We start from the raw sequence: 19,088 nt of genomic DNA on the forward strand, positions 1-19,088 counted from the left end.
GGTGGGGAAAGTACTTTGGTACGATTTGCATTCATTTGACAATCAAGAGTTCATCCAGTGAAAGTGGCATGGGAGAACGTTCGTGCGTCCTATCTTTTCTTATGCGAGTTCATGGGTTGATCATCCTTCCGAAGCCATCTCGGCTTCCATGGCGCGCCACCTATAGACGTCGAGACTCCGTAGTTTTGCAGACATGCAGCACCACCTGTCAACACAGTTTTGAGTAGTGCAAAGCCAGACTCCTTCGCACAGTTTGCTGCACAACCAGGTGCAACTAGAGCGCAGGAAACAATGATTGAGCGAAATATTAGGTGTATCTGTGCATTAAACACTCAGAAAAAGAGCTAACAATTTTTCTCCACTAGTCAGTTCTGTCACAGAACCGCCGTGAAGTGCTTGCTGGTTCACTAGCCTGAACGACGGTGAAAACAAGAGCAGACACAACAGCTCCGCACTCAACGAAAGAAGATCCCATTCTGCGCTACTGTTGCGTTGTGAATTGCCACAGTCGTAAATGACTTCAGTTTTACTGATTTCTGCAGCTTTCACAAAGCAGAATGGCGAGAGCGCTAAATACAGGCAGTTGCGAACGTGTTGGGTAAGCGGATTATTCGCGTTCTCCACAGCCATTTGTTTAAGTAAGTGTGATAATGTAGGCCTCCTGTTATTGTTTTGAGTAGCCTTGGCGGAAAACCGTAGTAACTTTCATTATAAAGCTTAACGGACCCTCTGACCACGGTGCAAGATGTACAACAGCAGAGAGGTGACACCCGGTGGTTTCGTCGTTGTGCACGTCGCGACTACGGATAATCTGAAGCTGTCGCCACCCCATAGCACCATGCACGTAGGGCTTTGAAAGCTCTAAGACCTGGCTTCAACTAGGAAATGCGAACACGTGCGTCATACAGGTAAATCGCAAAATGATCGCGACCACAATAAGTTTTCCTTCTTTTTTTTCCTTTTTTTCCCGTTGGGTCTTTGCAATTACCGGAGCTATCTCGCAGGCATCGGTTTTGCCTTTCTTTGTACACTGAGAAAGTGGACAAGCATGTATTCCCACCCGGAGTATATACAAATGGAAGACAACTGTCAACAGAGCATTCGATTATGCGTAATAGAACAGTACAATGCACAGGAAGCGAGAAATCGATGTAGATCGCAACTGCAAAACAAAAAACCACCAGGGCCATTCGTGCCTGATAAAGCGTGCTTCGTACCGCTGACCATAAGATAGATTGCTCGTGTATGCACTTCACCGATTTGGCATCAAGTGTATGCTCAAGTTTAACGCATTTAGGCGTTACAGAACACACGTGGAAGTGCTTGCCTCAAACTCGATGTCATGCAACGCTCGCTTGCATTTAAACTGCCAGTTGCAGCTCGATGAAATAAATAAAACATCTTTTGCATTGTGCCCACATTTCGTTTTGATGAGCTTCCTACTTTTTTGAAGCGAGGTTGGATTGAATGAAGAAGCTTGCCAGTTCCTTGATTTTCAGGAAACCGCGCCTCATGACCAACAAAAGAGGAGGACCTATGAACGTTCGCTTGCGGACAGCTCTCTGTGCACTACCCATTTGTGGCCGGCGTGGGGATGGTAGCACTGGTGGCGGCCTTTTTCACAGCGTCGCCTGGGCGGAGTCTGATGTCCATAAGCTATGGGCATTGCGAATAGCGACAGTTTCTGGTGGTGCCAATGCGTGTTTTCGACTTCGTTGACGCATTTTCAGGCTTTGGAAATGTATCGCAATGTTGAAGATTGGGTTATAGCAATAAGTATCTGAGCCTGGAATTGCAATGTAAATTTTGTTGACACTGGATAATCGAAGAAAACAATTTCGTTGTGGCGAGAATATTTATGCATTGACTTCTATAGACTGCTGACAGGAAATTGTGAATTTTTCATTGAAGCGGCGTTCATTATAGAGAAATTCGACTGTAACACATTGTCAGTGCAATGCTTCTGCAGCAGTGAGAGGGCTGAAGCATTTTCTCTGGCTTCTGTGGTTAAAGAGGGCACTTCCACAAGGACAATCAATCTCTTGGATTTTCAGTTAAAGGAGAGCGTGTGCATGCGGGTCAGGTTCGTTCAGACGCTTCTGTCTTCATGCATTTGGAAAAAAAAGTTATTTGGTTTGAACACTCCCGTTGCTCAAACGTACAAGAAAAGTTCTTGGGACGTCCAGGTGGTTTGGTGCTGGTTTCGAGACATGCTTTGCATTAAAACTTGTTTTAAGGCGTTCTATCTAGGCTTTGGGACGCGATCACGTGAGGGTAAAGTTATTTAACTGGCCACCACTATAGTGCAGACTTCTGTTGTGCTGAAAATTGGAAGAGTAGCGGTGCACTAACTTAAATCTGGTGGATCTCAGGGGACCTCTGCGTTCAAAGCATTGGTATTGTGTAGAGTGTTTCCCTTTCCACCAGGCTGAAGAGAAGTCCAGCTATGCCTACAGGTCCAAAAGCATGGCAAGGTGGACAGCAACTAGCCTCTGTAGAATGTCGACTTTTTCAGCACTGCAATCTACCTTTGACCAGGGAACAACTAGGCTGCGGTGACCCGGTCGCGGCAACTGTGAAGCTGCCTTCTGGTACCAAGAGTGTGTTGGTGTGGTGTAGGTTGTGGTGACGTCAAAGTGTGCCCCTACTGTGTGATGGGCTGTGTGGCATGCGCCTATTGGCGAATTCCATTGAGAGAACAGGAGTAGAGGGGCAGGGCAGTGAGTAGTGTGGGGCCGAGCACTGAGAGCAGGGCCACTCAACCTGTCACTGAGATGCGGTGCGCTCCCGGAGGGCAGTTGAAGGGGGTGATGAGTGGGGAGACCATGTGACTGAAACATTGATTGATTGATATGTAGGGTGTAACGTCCCGAAACCACCATATGATTATGAGAGACGCCGTAGTGGAGGGTTCCAGAAATTTCGATCCCCCGGGGTTCTTTAACGTGCACCCAAATCTGAGTACACGGGCCTATAACATTTCCGCCTCCATCGAAAATGCAGCCGCCACAGCCGGGATTCGATCCCGCGACCTGCAGGTCGGCAGCCGGGTATCTTAGCCACTACACCACCGCGGGGGGATGACTGAAACATTCCAAGCCCCAGCACATTCTTAGTGGGGCAGCAGCAAAATACGCATGAAATCGGTCAGCCACGTGCTCTTCATTATCCTAATACCTAGTATGTTTGTGTAATGACCCATTCCGCAGACGTCCAGCTGCCATCATAGCCACCCGTACAAAACAGCGGTGCCAAACAACACATGTTTGCTAACAATGCCACCGCGCTCGGTGGCTGAAAAAAAAAAAAATCGTTAACTGTGACGTTCAAGGGCCGTGCGACTTGTGCTACTCCGCCTACTTTGCTTTTCAGCCGAGAGCACTACAAACTGCTCCTGGCTGCTCTAGGCACAGCAAAAGCACTTTCCCTCTACCAATGAATGACAGTGCTCCTGCACCTGTTCGACCACTAAACATGCCGGCTCAGATGGGAGCACTTTCAGCATGCTTTTAAGTGCTCCTGCTCTCTCAATGCAATTCACCATATGTGTTGTGGTTTACAATCAGTGAGACGCCTGAAAAGACGCACTATGACCACTTGGGGGTGCAGCGTCACTGCAGCCCTCATGTGACCTCTTCGAGCAGTGAATGGGCTGTTATGACTGGCTGAGCAAGGACATGGCACCCAAAGGATGCTCGTTGGCGTACCGACCAAACACGGTATGCGTCCTGCAGGAACGCAAGCGTTGTCTGTGTGGGCAGCACGGAACGCACATCGGCATCGCTTAGACGCACAGTCGACGTCAGACAAAGAATGCGTGCACCGACCAAGGGTTCTAAAAGGAGTGTTGCGTTTAAGCTGCTCTTTATCTCTCTCTCTCTCTCTCTCAGGCTTTCATTACGGCCGTTGGTGTCTCGTGTGAAATGAATGTCAACGCCTAGGCTATTTAACACCGTGTATATATGTAGAAAAATTGTGCGTACTTAGTGTGAGCGAGAAGCCTCCCGAGAGTTCTTTCCCGGTGCCTGAGTGGCCGCCTGTGCCTCTGCTCCTCAATCAAATCAATGGTTAAAAGCCTGTCTACCCAAGACGCAACACCAACAAGCCCATGTTGCTGCTCTTATCACTGTTCATGTATTATCTAAACGCGAAGCAGACGTTGATAGCCCAGAATGTTTACGAACAGTCTCATCAAACCTTGAGAAAGCACCAGGAACTGAGCCCATTGAGTCCACATCACCCTCCATACGAAGCAATGAGTGCGACACCATGATGTGTATTTTATTGACCCCAGAAAGCGAAGGGTGGACGCGTAACATGGTGTATATAGCTGTTTCGCAGTGAACCTTATATCACCAGGGCCATAAGCGATGGGCCCACTACTGAAAGCTGCGTGTGCTGAAACCAAATTGTGGCTGTTTCAATCAGAAGGTATGCTTTTACTAAGGAGACAACATTTGAAAAAAAAAAAAACAGAAGCACGCCAAAAATTTGAATTCGAACTCTGGCACTCACGAGTTCAAAGGGGTAGGGTCATTTAGGGCGATTTGCCACAAGAGCTATTACACAAGCAGATGTACTGGTGGAAGGAATAAAGAAAAAGCGCTTCTAGTCGAAAGCCCACAGAGAAAGCATATTTGAGAAAGTGTGTTCCCAAGTTCACGTGTTCTCCTGTGGGCAAGGCACACAAAATTAGCTCACGAAGTTCAGAAATAGACGCGACAGACATTCTGACAGCATACGTGCAGTTATTAGTAAAAATTATTTTAATAACATGCAGCGCAGCTCTTCTAACTAGCTATCAGCAGCCCTCCTGAAACAGACGACTTCGGCCAAAGAACCACTGCCATAGCTACACGCAACCGACCGGAATAGACGTCACGAGCCCGTGTTGCCACTGAGCGGACTTGCCCAACAGTTGCGTAGGCGCCAAGCATAGCATCGTAGATTACTTTGCATGCACACATGACCACTGTTTATTCAGCGCAACACTTAGTGGCCCCAAGAAGAAGCTGCACATGTTTTGACAGCGCCCGCGTGACTATTGCCAGTTCATGCCCCCAAATCCGACTTTAGCGCAGTTTGGCACAATTTCTCAATATTGTTAGGATAGCACAGTAAATGTGATTTGGCACACTTTGGCCCAGTTGGCTCAGGAGTGGAGTCACTGAACTTTGCATTGCGCTTGGGATAATCTCACAGATTCAAAGAAGTAGGAAAGTTCCGAAGGGTGAATTTGAGAGCAATACCGGCACGACTCAGAACAATTGAAGCTGCTCAAGTGCCTGCTGCCCATGATGGCTTTTCCTGCAATGCAAGTTTGCCAAAAATATGATGACACTTTGAGACCTACCACATCATTAAAGATGAAACATGATGAAGTCCCGGGACAAGACCACACTACCAATGTGCTCTGACATGATCTTGCTCAAGCCAATGTAATCAAAGAGCTATAACCGACCTCTTTGCTGAGCTTGAAGCGGCGCACTTTGTCAATGCAGTAGAAAACCAGCTGCAGGAGTGGCTTCATTCCTTCCACGGCTTCGACCGACACTCGACCCAAGCCAGGAACTGCCAAACAAGATAGCACAAAAGTTAGATGCTGCCTGTAAATTAACAGCCATTTACATTTTCATAATCTCTGGACATTATTTCACTCTGGACATTATTTACACTGTTTTCTTTCCAGCCGTCGAGAAGTTCGGCATCTGTCAAGTCAACTAGGTCATCCTCAGACACGACTCCTCGAACCGTGTTCATCAAACGATGTGCTGAAACAGTGATGGGGACATGACCAAAATTCTTCAAACAGGATAGTTTATCATATTGTTCCTTGTCTCAGACTTCAATGAGGAGGTCACCACTAGCCATTTTTGTTGGTTTGTAACCTGTTCTAAGTTTGTCTATTAGGCACCTTGAAACTAGGAATGGTGAAAGTTTTCCGACAGGTTTTGCTGGTGTGTCACTGTGGATAACGTGGTAGGGTGGAAAGTTGTTTTTATTTAGTTGGAATAGTTGAAAGCTTGCTCCGGTGCGTCCCTTCTTTCGGGAGCAATCAAAAGAGGGTTGGAAGTTTTTGGCCATAAAATATGGAGTGCGTTCTGTGGCGGTGGCAGCCACCCACCACGGAGCCCAACGAGAGGACGCTGCAAGACATGAAGAAATCGCTTTCATATGCCAGCTGTACACCGCCACTATAACCTGATGAGAGGCATTCCAAGGTGGGGTGAACACACAAGGTTAACCCTTGCTGCCAGGAAGAACCGGAAGTAAAAATAAGAGAAAAGTAGACAGGACAGACTAAAAGTGAGAGATAAAGACGAAGTTGTAGGGCAGAGAGATAGGAAAAGGAGACGGCTGATTTCTGCTGGGTGGGTCAGCCCAGGGGTGCCGTCTACGTGAAGCCAGGGCCAAAGGGGTGTGTTGCCTCTGCCTGGGGGGCCTCAAAGGTCCGATCACCCGGCGTCGACTCAACCCCCAGGATCCCCTTTTCCCCGGACACGGCTCAGCCACGCACGGCTAGGCACGGGAGATGTTGAAGCCCCCTGTTAACTGCAATCCATAGTGTCGCTACACACCAAACACCTGCTTGTACAGACGTCCCAGCGGGTAGCCGCCTCTTTGATCAGTGTACAATAGTGGCAAGGAATAGGTCCCAGTTAACCTCTGGGACTACAAAAGCAGAAATGATATGCAAATTAGACGACAGCTGTGTAAGCACCCCACCCCTTACACTACCCCTGTTTGAGAGTGATTACCTGAGCGGGCTGTAGGAGAATTATGAATACATGTTAAAAGTGATCTGACTGTCGATGTATTTATCAGGCTTGTCAATATCTTACACAATTTTGCTAACTAAATTTCACTTGAAATCAGGGGCTCTCCTTTATACTTTGTCCTATTTCTTTCCTACGTTTTCACACTGTGAAACTTTTCAATGTGAACCTAACATTATTTATTATTATTTATACAGTACTGCTAGCCTCTAGCTGAGGCTGTAAGCAGGAGTGGTAGAGACAGGTACAAGATAAAGAGAACAAATGAAGATACAACACTCGTGGCATAAAAAAAGAAAGAAACCAAAGAACACTCTAGATCAACAAAATGTAAGCCGTAATCGCAACTTATTAAGCATGGGTATGCGCAAACTGATTGCAGAAAGATATGACCATATTTCTGTTTACAAAAAAAAAGGGGGGGGGGGATATGCCAGAGCCTCATCATGTCAACTGAAAGGGTTTTAAAAGAAAATGGTTATAATGCACTCTGCAGAAAAATAAAACAAATAAGTGTAAGGCATATGGACAGTGTTTAAAACTACAAAGGTTGTAAAAAATTGTTATGATGATTACACCTGAAGCGAGCACACCTGAAGAATTTCTGCAAAAGAATCAGTAAGACATTCCACAACACTGGCTGGGAGGTGGTTCCACTCACGAGTTGTCTTAGGAAAAAAAGAGTTTGCAAAAGTTTCAGTGCAGCAGGAATACTCTTTTATTTTTTTATTATGATGGGACCGGGTAGCTCGCTTGGGGACTGGTTCTATGTACGTTTCCTTGTGTATACCAAGTTTGTCGGGAAACAGCAGATGCATGAATTTCTTACTGATTTATCAGCGCAAAAAAGACAACACCTTAAGAATTGTGTTGTCTTTATTGCGCTGATAAATCAGTCTAAATGATCATGAACCAACTCGCCCAAGCAACAGTTTTAGCATGAATTTTAATGGGCTCGCTGGCACCCTTTTTGTACGCACTCAAGACCTTCTTTTTTTACCAAGGCACTCCCAGAAGTGCACCAGTTATAAGAACGAAATACAAACCGAGCCGCTTTCTTTTGGGCAGATTCTAGTTTTTTTTTTTATGTTGCCTTGAGTGTATGGGTCCCAAACTATTGACGCATATTCCAATACAAGACGGACTAAATATTTATGTGCTACTAATTTAACCTCGTGGATACATTGCTGCAAATTTCTGTTTAAATAACTTAGTTTCCACATTGCTCTCTTCACAGCTTATGATATATGTTTGTTCCACCTCAGATCCGACGTTATTGTAACCCCAAGGTATTTATATTTGTTAACAACAGCGAGACATTTGCCGCCTATGGAATATAAAAAACATAAAAGCAATCACTTTCGTGTGACAGTCATTGCAACAGATTTTTTAACGTTAATTTTCGTTTGCCGATCCGTGCATCACACTGTGATGTTTGTCTCAACATGATTGTTAACAATGAAGCAGGGTGTGGACTTAGAGGAAGACATGAGAAAGCAAAAGGAAGTTACGGGATTTGGAGCTAGTCCTTGCACAGTGAAAACATCTTCAAGTTCTATAACCATGGCTCCTTGTCTATTACAATGTTCGGTGCGGTGAAACCCGGGACTACGTATTGGGCTGGAATTGAGACCGAGACGACAAGTGCTTGATTGAAGGGACTGCGTTCGTCACCTGGAGGTTCGCGAGGTGGGAATAAATTAAGTTTTTTTCTGCTCTAGACTATCATTGCCCTTCGAGACAATGACTCGAGGTTCGCAAAGCTAGGATGTCTATGAAGAAATAACATTCACGTCCTGTCAGCCCAACCCTCTGAGTAGAGATGGGTCGCTCAGGAGCGAGCTGGATCTTTTCAGTGGCTCTTCTTAAAGAACGAGTGATCCGTGACTTAGCAAAAGTGGGCGGCGGTTCTTTGAGAGACAACTCACCAGGAAGCCAACTGACCCACCGCCGCTACCCGCTTGCAGCTCTTTGACTGATCCGTCTCAGCAAATGACCCGCCGCTGCTGCCTGCTCATGGCTCTCCTACTGATCCGTCTCGGCACCTGACCCGCCGTCGCTACCCTCTTGCGGCTCGCGGCTCTCCTACTGATCGGCCTCGGCAACTGACCTGCCGCCCCTACCCGCTCACTGCTCGTAGATCTCCGACTGAGCCTGCAAACACCTACTGATCCGACTCGGCGGCTTGTATGAGCTGACAATTCAACGGTTCAGCAAGAGGAACTGAGCGAATCGAATGATGGTTCTCTCTCACTCACTCAGAGCGGAGAATCTCTAGGCCTTCGCTCTCTCTTTGACCCATCGGATCTGTACCATACTGACCCGCACCACTTCGCTTCGTTCGCTTTCCATGAGCTGGCTGGGTCTGAGTTAGTGTGGCTTTTACGCCAACTATTGGTGATGAAAGAAAAGAACTGCTGAAAGGCATGCCCTCCGAGATGGCGGGCGCGCGGCAAATTTTCTCTCAACACGCTGTGCGCCCGCCATTTCAGAGGCCATGTGAAGGGTATTCGTGTCGCGCGCTTTTTCGCCGCCTGGCTGGCTGGCTCCGAATTTCGTAAAATGTTTCGTATCTGGCATTCCTAAAGCATGCGCTGGCGATCTCCGTTTGCCTGTTTCATGGTGCTCGCTTGCTGTGTGCTTGTGTGTCACGATACTTTAAAACATATGCTGTTTGTGCATCCTGTTTTGTTGGTCAGATACATGGAGAAGGAAACAACTTTGTGCTCAGATACTTGAAGAACAAGTTTTAGAAAAAGGTGCCGACGCCAAAAAGAATGACAGGTCAGTGTGCCCATTGAGCCGTAGTTTTCACTTGGTCAGTTTTAATTTGCGTTCATATCGACAAGCAGCACCATAACTTTTTTTTTTCCAGTATGAACACAGTTAATACTTTCGAAAGTGAGTGATATGAAAAGCGCACAATTGCAGTGTTTACGTCACTCTACAAACAAGCAGTGAGAAGCACGTGAAACACAACTGCCACGGAGCCGCATGTTTGAATCCATTCATTGCATTTGTGTCGGGCTAATCACTCATTATCGCTTATAACAGTGTTTCTGAGGCTTTAGGTAGATGCATGAAAAGTTGTATTGCTCTGTGACGAAGAAACACGTTCATTTTAGCACGATTCACCGGCGCTCTTCATCTCATTAAATGTTGTCACTTTTCTTCAGAATGAAAGCGTTCTTATTATGCTATTCCGGAAGGCCACAGCTGATTGGTGCGCACAGAGGACAGCTGAAGAATTGCAGAATCAGTGATTCTCAAGGACAAATGACATACATCTTTCGATATTATGTGTTCATTTGGTCCGTGTTTTTCACATTACTAATTGAAAAACTGCAGCGACAACATAGTGGTTAGAGCATCAGCTTTGCATGCAAGGGGTCCGTGGTACGAATCCAGGTGCGGCGCAGTTCCCAACAAGATTTTTATAAAGTCCGTGTGGTGATGGAACTGCAATAGGAGGCCTGGGGTGCGGCCTCACCGGTGACCACCGCCGGTAATGCAGTACCTTACCAGAGAAGGATTGCCCACCCTGGTACCGTATTTAGCCGCTACCTCCCACATGCATACGTCAATTAACTCACGCCCCTCAGTCCCCAGCGGCTGCAAAGCAACTGACCACGGCGCCGGTCAGATCTTCATCGCAGCAGAGGGTGATAATAATCTCTGGGTCTGGACAGGCCACCATTGGAGCCTGAACTTGGCAATGTTTAACACTACAACGTTATCTAGTGAGGCAAGTCTAGCAGTACTATTCAAGGAGCTAGAGGGTGTTAAATGGGATGTAATAGCACTCAGTGAGGTAAGGAGGACAGATGAGGCTTATACAGTGCTACAGATTGGGCACTTCCTGCGCTATCGTGGCTTGGCTGACAGAAGAAAACGGGGAGTGGGATTCCTTATCTACAGAAACATAGCAGGCAACATAGGAAAATACTATAGCATCAATGAAAGGGTGCTAGGTATAAGAGATATTACACATTACAATAGCATTATGAAAAGGTGCTAGGTAATAAGAGATACAACATGAAGGTGGTACAGGCCTACATGCCTACATCCAGCCATGATGAGGCATCAGATGAAAGCTCCTACAAAGACGTTAAATAGGCAATGAGTAAGGCAAAACACACAATACTTTACTGATGGGAGACTTCAATGCCAAGGTAAGGAAAAAGCAGGCTGAAGACCAGGCAGTAGGAAATTACGGCATGGGTACTAGAAATGCCAAAGGGGAGCTAACTGTTACTAGAATTCGCAGAACACAATAATTTGTGGGTCTTGACTACCTTCTATCGAAAATAAGGGAAACGCAAGTGGACACGGAGGAGCCCTAATGGCGAAAGTAAGAACGAAATAACCTTTATACTGAGTGCACACCCAGGCATTGTGCAGGATGTGGAAGTGCTTGGCAAGGTACGATGCAGTGACCATAGAATGGTACTGTTTCGAGTTCACCCAGACTTGAAGAAGGAATGACAGAAACTGATACGCGAGAAGCCACTGAATGAGCTAGCACTGAGAGGAAAAGTACAGGAATTCAGAGTTTCGCTTCATAACAGGTACTCGGCTTTTATCGAGGAAACCAGCCTTAGTGTTGACGCAATGAATAATAACCTGACAAGTATCATTACAGAGTGTGCAGTGGGCAGTAGAAGTTGGAGGCACGGTAGTTAGACGGGACACTGGCAAGCTGTCCCAGGAAACAAAGAACTTTATTAGGAAGCGTCAAAGCATGAAAGCCTCAAGTAAAACAGACAAAATAGAGTTGGCACAGCTTTTGAAGTTGATTATAAGCGTAAGGCATTCGATGTAAGAAGGTAAAACATGGAGAGAATTGAACATGCTCTGAAGAATAGAGGAAGCGCCAGAGCAGTGAAGAGGAAACTTGGGATAGGCAAAAATCAGATGTATGCACTAAGGGACAAGAAAGGCGAAATGACAACCAATTTGGATAGGACAGTTAAAGTAGCAGAAGAGTTTTACAGAGATCTGTATTGTTGCCGGGACAACCACGACCTTACTATAAAAACCCAGATGGCATGCCACCAGTAATGATAGAAGAAGGCAGAAAACTGAATATACGAACAGCGCAACCTAAAAGTAGTTAGTGTAACTACGGAGCGAAAAAAAAAAAGATAGAAAAAAGTGCTGACTTTCAACAATGATGTAATAGCAGAGTGGCGTAGATATTGTTACGTGGAAAATAACAGTTGTCGGTCCGCAGCCACAACGCAGCTCACTCACAACGTCCACTTCTTTACTCTCAGTCCGAGGCACCTTACTTGGGTATGCCCCACTATGCCCTCTTTCAGTCAGACGAAATCACGTAACACGACCCCCGGCGGCAAAAGCGCCGACCCGGCGAGTTTACGGGGCCACAGCAGGAGCAGTGTGGTAACGCTTGAGCCTTGATACGTGGACGATGTCCCTTGACAGCAGAGCGGAAGAGGTTGATGGACTATCAGGGACAATTTCATATGTAGTGTCGGTCACTCGTCTAAGCACGCGGTATGGGCCCGTGAAACGAGAGAGAAGTTTTTCTGACAGGCCTGCATGTCGCGTAGGGGACCAAAGAAGAACGAGGGAGCCTGTTGGAAAGTGTTCGTCGCGATGCCGCTCGTCGTAACGATGCTTCTGCGAGTCTTGGGACGCCATTAATCTGCTGCGGGCAAGCTGACGAGCATGGTCAGCTCGGGTAATAGCGTCGCGTGCATATTCAGAAGTATACTGCGCAGCGGCTGGCAGGAAGGTATCCAACAGCAATGTTGGTTCGCGTCCAAACAGAAGGTAAAATGGCGAGTACCCGGCAGTGTCATGCCGGGAGGAATTGTATGCGAACGTTACGTAGGGTAGTGCAAGGTCCCAATCACGATGGTCGGCCGAGACGTATTTCGATAGCATGTCTGTCAAGGTGCGGTTTAAACGTTCTGTAAGCCCGTTTGTCTGGGGGTGGTACGATGTCGTGAGCTTATGTTGGGTAGAGCAGGAACGCAGGATATCGTCAACCACTTTCGAAAGGAACGTACGGCCTCGGTCTGTCAGCAGTTGACGAGGGGCTCCATACACTAAAATGAGATCGCGTAGTAGAAAATCAGCGACGTCTGTAGCGCAGCTTGTTGGCATGGCTCGCGTAACTGCATAACGGGTCGCGTAATCTGTAGCCACCGCGACCCACTTGTTTCCGGAGGCGGATGTTGGGAAGGGACCGAGAAGGTCCAAACCAACACGAAAGAATGGCTCCGATGGGATGTTGATGGGCTGAAGATATCCGGAAGGTAGTCTCGACGGCTTTTTGCGACGCTGGCAAATTTCACAAGAGTTGACATAGCGACGTACAGAACGTGAAAGGTCAGGCCAGTAGAAGCGGCGGCGTACACGGTCATATGTGCGAGAGACACCAAGGTGACCCGCGGTTGGCGCGTCATGAAGCTCGCGTAGGACTGTAGAACGCAGGTGCTTTGGTATGACCAGAAGTAGGTCGTGACCATGGGGCGATAAATTACGCCGATATAAGGTGTGGTCCTTTAAGGTAAACATGCGAACGGAAGCGTCTTGTGGTGAAGATTCGAGCTGTTGTATTAGGCGGCTGATATCCGGATCGCGACGCTGCTCGTCCCCGAGATGAAGCAGCTGGGAGGTGGAAAGGACGCAGCCCACAGAATCAGTGCTCGTAGGATCGCAGTCGGCCACAGGGTAGCGTGACAGACAATCCACATCTTTGTGCAGTTTTCCTGATTTGTACACTACGGTGTAAGAATACTCCTGGAGGCGGAGTGCCCAGCGGGCGAGACGACCTGTGGGATCTTTGAGGGAGGCGAGCCAGCAGAGAGCGTGGTGGTCGGTAAGAACTATAAATGGTCGGCCGTATAAGCAAGGGCGAAATTTCGCGACTGCCCACACCAGCGCTAGGCATTCGCGCTCTGTGATGGAATAATTACGCTCCGAGGTGGACAGCAGCCTGCTGGCATAAGCTATCACGCGATGCTGCCCACGTTGTCGCTGAGCCAACACAGCGCCTATTCCGTAACCGCTGGCATCGGTGCGCACTTCCGTCGGTGCCGTAGGGTCGAAGTGAGCCAGCACAGGAGAAGAAGTGAGCCAAGTGGTCAGGTCGGAAAATGCTGCTGCTTGCGAGGGACCCTAGGTAAACGTCTCATCCGGTTTGAGTAAATCTGTTAGGGGCCGAGCGATTTCCGCGAAGTTCTTGATGAACCGCCGAAAATAGGAGCAAAGCCCCACAAAGCTGCGGACATCTTTGGCGGTTTTCGGCACAGGAAAGTCCTTCACAGCTCGAACTTTTTCTGGGTCAGGCTGTACGCCGTAAGCGTCAACAATATGTCCAAGTATTGTAATGCGACGGCGACCAAACCGGCACTTAGATGAATTCAGCTGAAGGCCGGCGAGACAGAATACATCAAGAATTTTTGACAGTCTCTCAAGGTGCGCTTCAAAAGTGGAAGCAAACACAATCACGTCATCCAGATAACAAAGACACGTAGACCACTTGAATCCATGGAGCAGGGCGTCCATCATTCGTTCAAAGGTGGCGGGGGCATTACATAAGCCGAAAGGCATGACTTTGAATTGGTAGAGGCCATCGGGTGTTACAAAAGCCGTCTTCTCTCGGTCCATGGAGTCCACGGCAATCTGCCAATAACCAGAACGAAGATCGATGGAAGAAAAGTAGGCGGCACCATGGAGGCAATCAAGGGCGTCATCAATGCGGGGCAGAGGGTATGCGTCTTTCTTAGTGATGTTGTTAAGGTGGCGATAGTCCACACAAAATCGCCACGATCCGTCCTTCTTTTTAACTAATACCACCGGGGATGCCCAGGGACTGGAGGATGGTTCAATAATGTCCTTCGCTAGCATCTTGTTCACCTCCTTCTGAATTATGCTCCGCTCAAAAGCAGACACTCTGTAGGGACGGCGGTGAACAGGGTTGGCATCACCTGTGTGTATGCGATGCTGGACAAAGGACGTCTGCCCAAGAGGTCGGTCACCAAAATCGAAAATATCCTGGTAGGCCTCGAGAAGATGTTGTAGGGCTTCAACTTGTGGAGGCGGAAGATCTGTGGCGATCATGTCTACAATTTGACGGCTGCCCGAATGTGTTGCGAGTGATGTGCGCTGCGGTGAAGCAAGTGTGTCTAAGGCAAGCACTTCAATTTGTGAATCGAGCAACGGACACAGGTGGGCCACAGAAATGCCTTGTGGAAGCACATGATTCATGTAGCCAAAATTGACAAGAGGTAGACAAGTTTTGTTATCTGTGATGCTGAGCACCGTATAGGGCACTGCAACATTGTGCGCAAGGAGTACGTCGGTGAGAGGCGTAGCGTAATAGTCACCGTCGGCCACAGCTGGTGAGCACAGAAAATCGACGTACGTCACAATTTTCGAGGGCAGGCGAACAAAATCGCTGCATTGTAATTGGCATGTAGGTTGGTACGGGGCGGCACTGATTTGTGGCAGTTCAAGGCGGAGCACACCAGCGGAGCAATCAATCAGAGCAGAATTGGCGGCAAGAAAATCGAGGCCTAGTATGAGGTCGTGGGGACATGTTTCAAGCACGGTAAAAAGGACGACCACTTGATGACCGGCTACGGTAAGTTGAGCTGTGCACATACCGATGACAGGGACTTTTGCACCATCTGCAACTTGGACGACACTGGTCAAGGGGGGCGTGAGGACCTTCTTCATGCGACGACGAAAACGCGAACTCATAATACAGACGTAAGTGCCCGTATCTATCAAAGCTTCAACAGGTGTACCATCAACATATACTTCTAAGGTGTTCCGGTTCAAACGTAAGGGCAACAGAGGATTTTTCGGTAAGGTCGACAGGGCAGCTTCACCTCCAGAAGCTGCGCAGCCTAGTTTTCCGGGGACGCGCGGCGGTTGAACGATGGCGAGGGAGAGCGGCAACGCGTGTTTGAACGAGAAGGGCGGCTTTGAGGCGGTGGCGACGACGGGGCACGGTGGCCGTAGTCCTCAGGGGCAGTAAATGTTGTAGACTCGGTGCAGGTCGGATAACGGTGGTTTGGTGGACGGAATGAGTTACTGTAAGCGGAGTACGAGCCAGAAGACATAGATGGCCATTGGCTGCGGCAGTAACGAGCGATGTGTCCTGCGCGACCACAGCGGAAGCAAATTGGCTTATCATCAGCTGTTCGCCATTCAGACGGGTTCCTGGTTCGAATAGAGTACGGACGGCGACGTCTCATGTCCACAGAAGCTATCGAGGGGCCAGTATTATCCAGTGTGGATGCAGTGGACAGGATACCAAGGTTAGCAAATTCCTGGCGGACAACAGCCTGGATCAAGGCGACAGCTGGCGTTGAGGCGTCGGGCAACGTCGGTTTGTTGGCAGCCGGGTAAGCGGCCTCGAGTTCACGTCGGACGATGCGCGTCACGTCGTCGGTTGTAGACGGATGACAAGGAGTGGCTTCGCAAGACGACGTTGCCGCGGTGTTGGGTAGGCGCTGAAACTGCTGCAAAATGCGTCGACTCTTCGCCTGCTCGAGACGGCGGCACTCTTTGATCACGGCGTCCATGGTCGTTACGTTGGTGAATACAAGTAGACTGAACGCATCGTCGGCGATTCCTTTTAACACGTGCGAAATCTTGTCGGCCTCAGTCATGTTGGGATCGGCCCTTTGACACAACGCTAAGACGTCTTGAATATAAGTCAAGTAGGGCTCAGTGGACGTCTGTGTACGGACAGCCAATTGTTTTCGGGCATCAAGTTGTTGACCAAACGGGTTGCCAAAAAGGTCGCGGAGCTGTTGTTTAAATATTTCCCAGCTTGTGATTTCGTGCTCGTGGGTCTCAAACCAGGTGCGAGGGGTCGTGTCAAGATAGAAAATGACATTCGCAAGCATAACGGTTGGGTCCCAGCCATATTGCTTGCTGATGCGCTCGTACATGCTAAGCCACTTGTCCACATTCACGTTGTCCTCTCCAGTAAAGGTACCGGGATCACGGGGTTGCGTTAGGGCGACGTACCGGAATGCTGTTGTTGCTGAGGTAGGTGGCGAAGCCGTATCCTCAACCGGAGCCATGGTAGCCGACTTAAGGAGGCGTCCACTGCGTAGCTCCGTTGTCAGAAGAGCACCCAGCACTTCCACCAAAATGTTACGTGGAAAATAACAGTTGTCGGTCCTGCAGCCACAACGCAGCTCATTCACAACGTCCACTTCTTTACTCTCAGTCCGAGGCACCTTACTTGGGTATGCCCCACTATGCCCTCTTTCAGTCAGACGAAATCACGTAACAATATATAGGCGAAAAAAGAAGAGAATTGGCATGCGTAGAAAGGTGCAGTTTGCAACCACTGTGAAACAATGTCACTAAAACTTTTGTCTCTTGGTGATTGGACAAATACGTACATAGCTTAAAAATCATCGAGATACGCAATCTATTTCTACAATAGCGCAACTGATGGGGAACTGACACATGTACCAACAAACTTGCTTATGTGATGGGCTTCAATTATCTCGCGCGTAGCATGTGAGTGGTGCTTGCCTATTACCTCGCAACGGTCAAAGAGAGACACGCTGCCGCAGTCTCGGCAGTGGATTCCGAGGTGTCTTTGGACTGCATTGCGCACATTATTAATCATCTCGGCTCATCTCGGTCCCTTAAGCAGTCATTCAAGCACCTTCCTGTTTCCCAATTTATATTATACCACGGTATACATACCGCGGTATAATATACATACCGTGTGGTATACATTTATACATACCGTGTGGTATGTCTTACACCGCTATCCAGCGGTGTAAGACATACCACACCAACAACACATGGCACAAAGCGCATTCTGTGTTTCACAGAGCATATTACTCTATTTACACCTGGATGATTCACTAACCTAGAGAGTTTTATTAGCTTTTTCAGCTCTGATCCCGCAACCCCTGTGGCACATACCCGCTCTAGAGTGGGTATGTGCCAATGGTGAATGACCCCCACACACACACGCACGCACGCACGCACACACACACACACACACACACACACACACACACACACACACACTACGAAGTCTTGGTTGATGATAATGATGATAATGTACAGGTGAAGAGGATGCGTATACTAAATGCTCACACCAATTGCCCCCCCGTGAGAGCGGCCAGCCTGGCCGCGGCAAGTCAAGGGAACAAAGAACGTCGCATAAAGGGCTTCATACAGGAGACATGAACGACCTCTGTAGTTCGATAACGGCGATCTGCTGGGGCTACAAGTGGCGTCACGCGATAATTCACTGGGTAAAGTCTCTTCAAGAACTGTGTACGGCTCGATAAACCGTGACTGAAATTTGTCACACAAACCAGGTGTGCAAAGAGACGTCAAAAGGAGCACTTCGTCTTCAGGTTGGAATTATACAACACGATGCGATTCATCATAAACTAGCTTTCTGTCTTGCTGTCGGGTTTCAGTGTTTATACGAGCAGGTTGACGGCACTGAGTGAGTCGTAAAACATATTTCTCTGAAGAGGATGGAGATGAATCCGTTTGGCAGGTAAAGAAAGAGACGTCCAGGAAAAAAGTAGGGGAGCGTCCATAAACTAGGTAAAATGGTGAGTAGCCGGTTGTCCGCTGAATGGCCGTATTGAAGGCGAAAGTGACGAATGGTAGAACTACGTCACAGTTTTTGTTGTCTGGTTGAATATAGGCGGCGATCTTGTCAGCAAGAGTGCGGTGGCAGCGCTCAGTGAGGCCGTTAGTCTGGGGTTGATAACTAGAGGCAGTCTTGTGAGTTGTGCCAGAGGCGTGAAGAGGTTCGTTCACTAGTTGTGAAAGGAAGGCCCTTCCACGGTCACTGAGCAATACACGTGGAGCACCATGACACAGTATAATGACTCCGAGGATGAAATCAACGATTTCAGAAGCTGAACCAGTAGTGACGGATGCTGTCTTGGCGTAGCGCGTCAAATGGTCAATGGCTGTTACTATCCACCAATTTCCAGCAGCACTGACTGAAAGGGGGCCATAAAGAACGATGCCTAACACTTTGAATGGTGTGGCTGGGCACGGAAGAGGCTGTAGTGTACCGACTGGAGCAGATGTTGGTAGTTTTCTACATTGGCAGGTAGTGCAGGACCCGACGTACCGAGCTACACTAGTGGTAATGCCTGGCCAATAAAACCGACTTCGAAGGGGATCGTAGGTTTTATGGTAACCAAGGTGACCAGCAGTCGGATGGTCATGAAGCACTCTGAGGACTTCGGACCGAAGCGATCGGGGTAGAACGGGAACCCAGCGCTGACCGTCGGGATGGTAAATGTTGCGGTACAGCACCGA

General features: G+C 48.3%; 1 protein-coding gene across 8 annotated transcripts in view; it reads right to left on the reverse strand.

Annotated features, from left to right (window-relative positions):
* Positions 1-19,088, reverse strand: part of LOC119178073 (PAT complex subunit CCDC47) — a 613,343-nt gene that overhangs the window by 160,959 nt on the left and 433,296 nt on the right. For all 8 annotated transcript variants that reach the window (XM_075894166.1, XM_075894179.1, XM_075894151.1 and 5 more), the window contains one exon: positions 5,462-5,571. In XM_075894166.1, the coding sequence (XP_075750281.1) occupies positions 5,462-5,571 (110 nt within the window). The remainder of the gene's footprint in view (positions 1-5,461; positions 5,572-19,088) is intronic.

The sequence above is a fragment of the Rhipicephalus microplus genome, chromosome 1, assembly GCF_043290135.1.
Source record: "Rhipicephalus microplus isolate Deutch F79 chromosome 1, USDA_Rmic, whole genome shotgun sequence".
In the NCBI taxonomy this organism is placed as follows: Eukaryota; Metazoa; Arthropoda; class Arachnida; order Ixodida; family Ixodidae; genus Rhipicephalus; species Rhipicephalus microplus.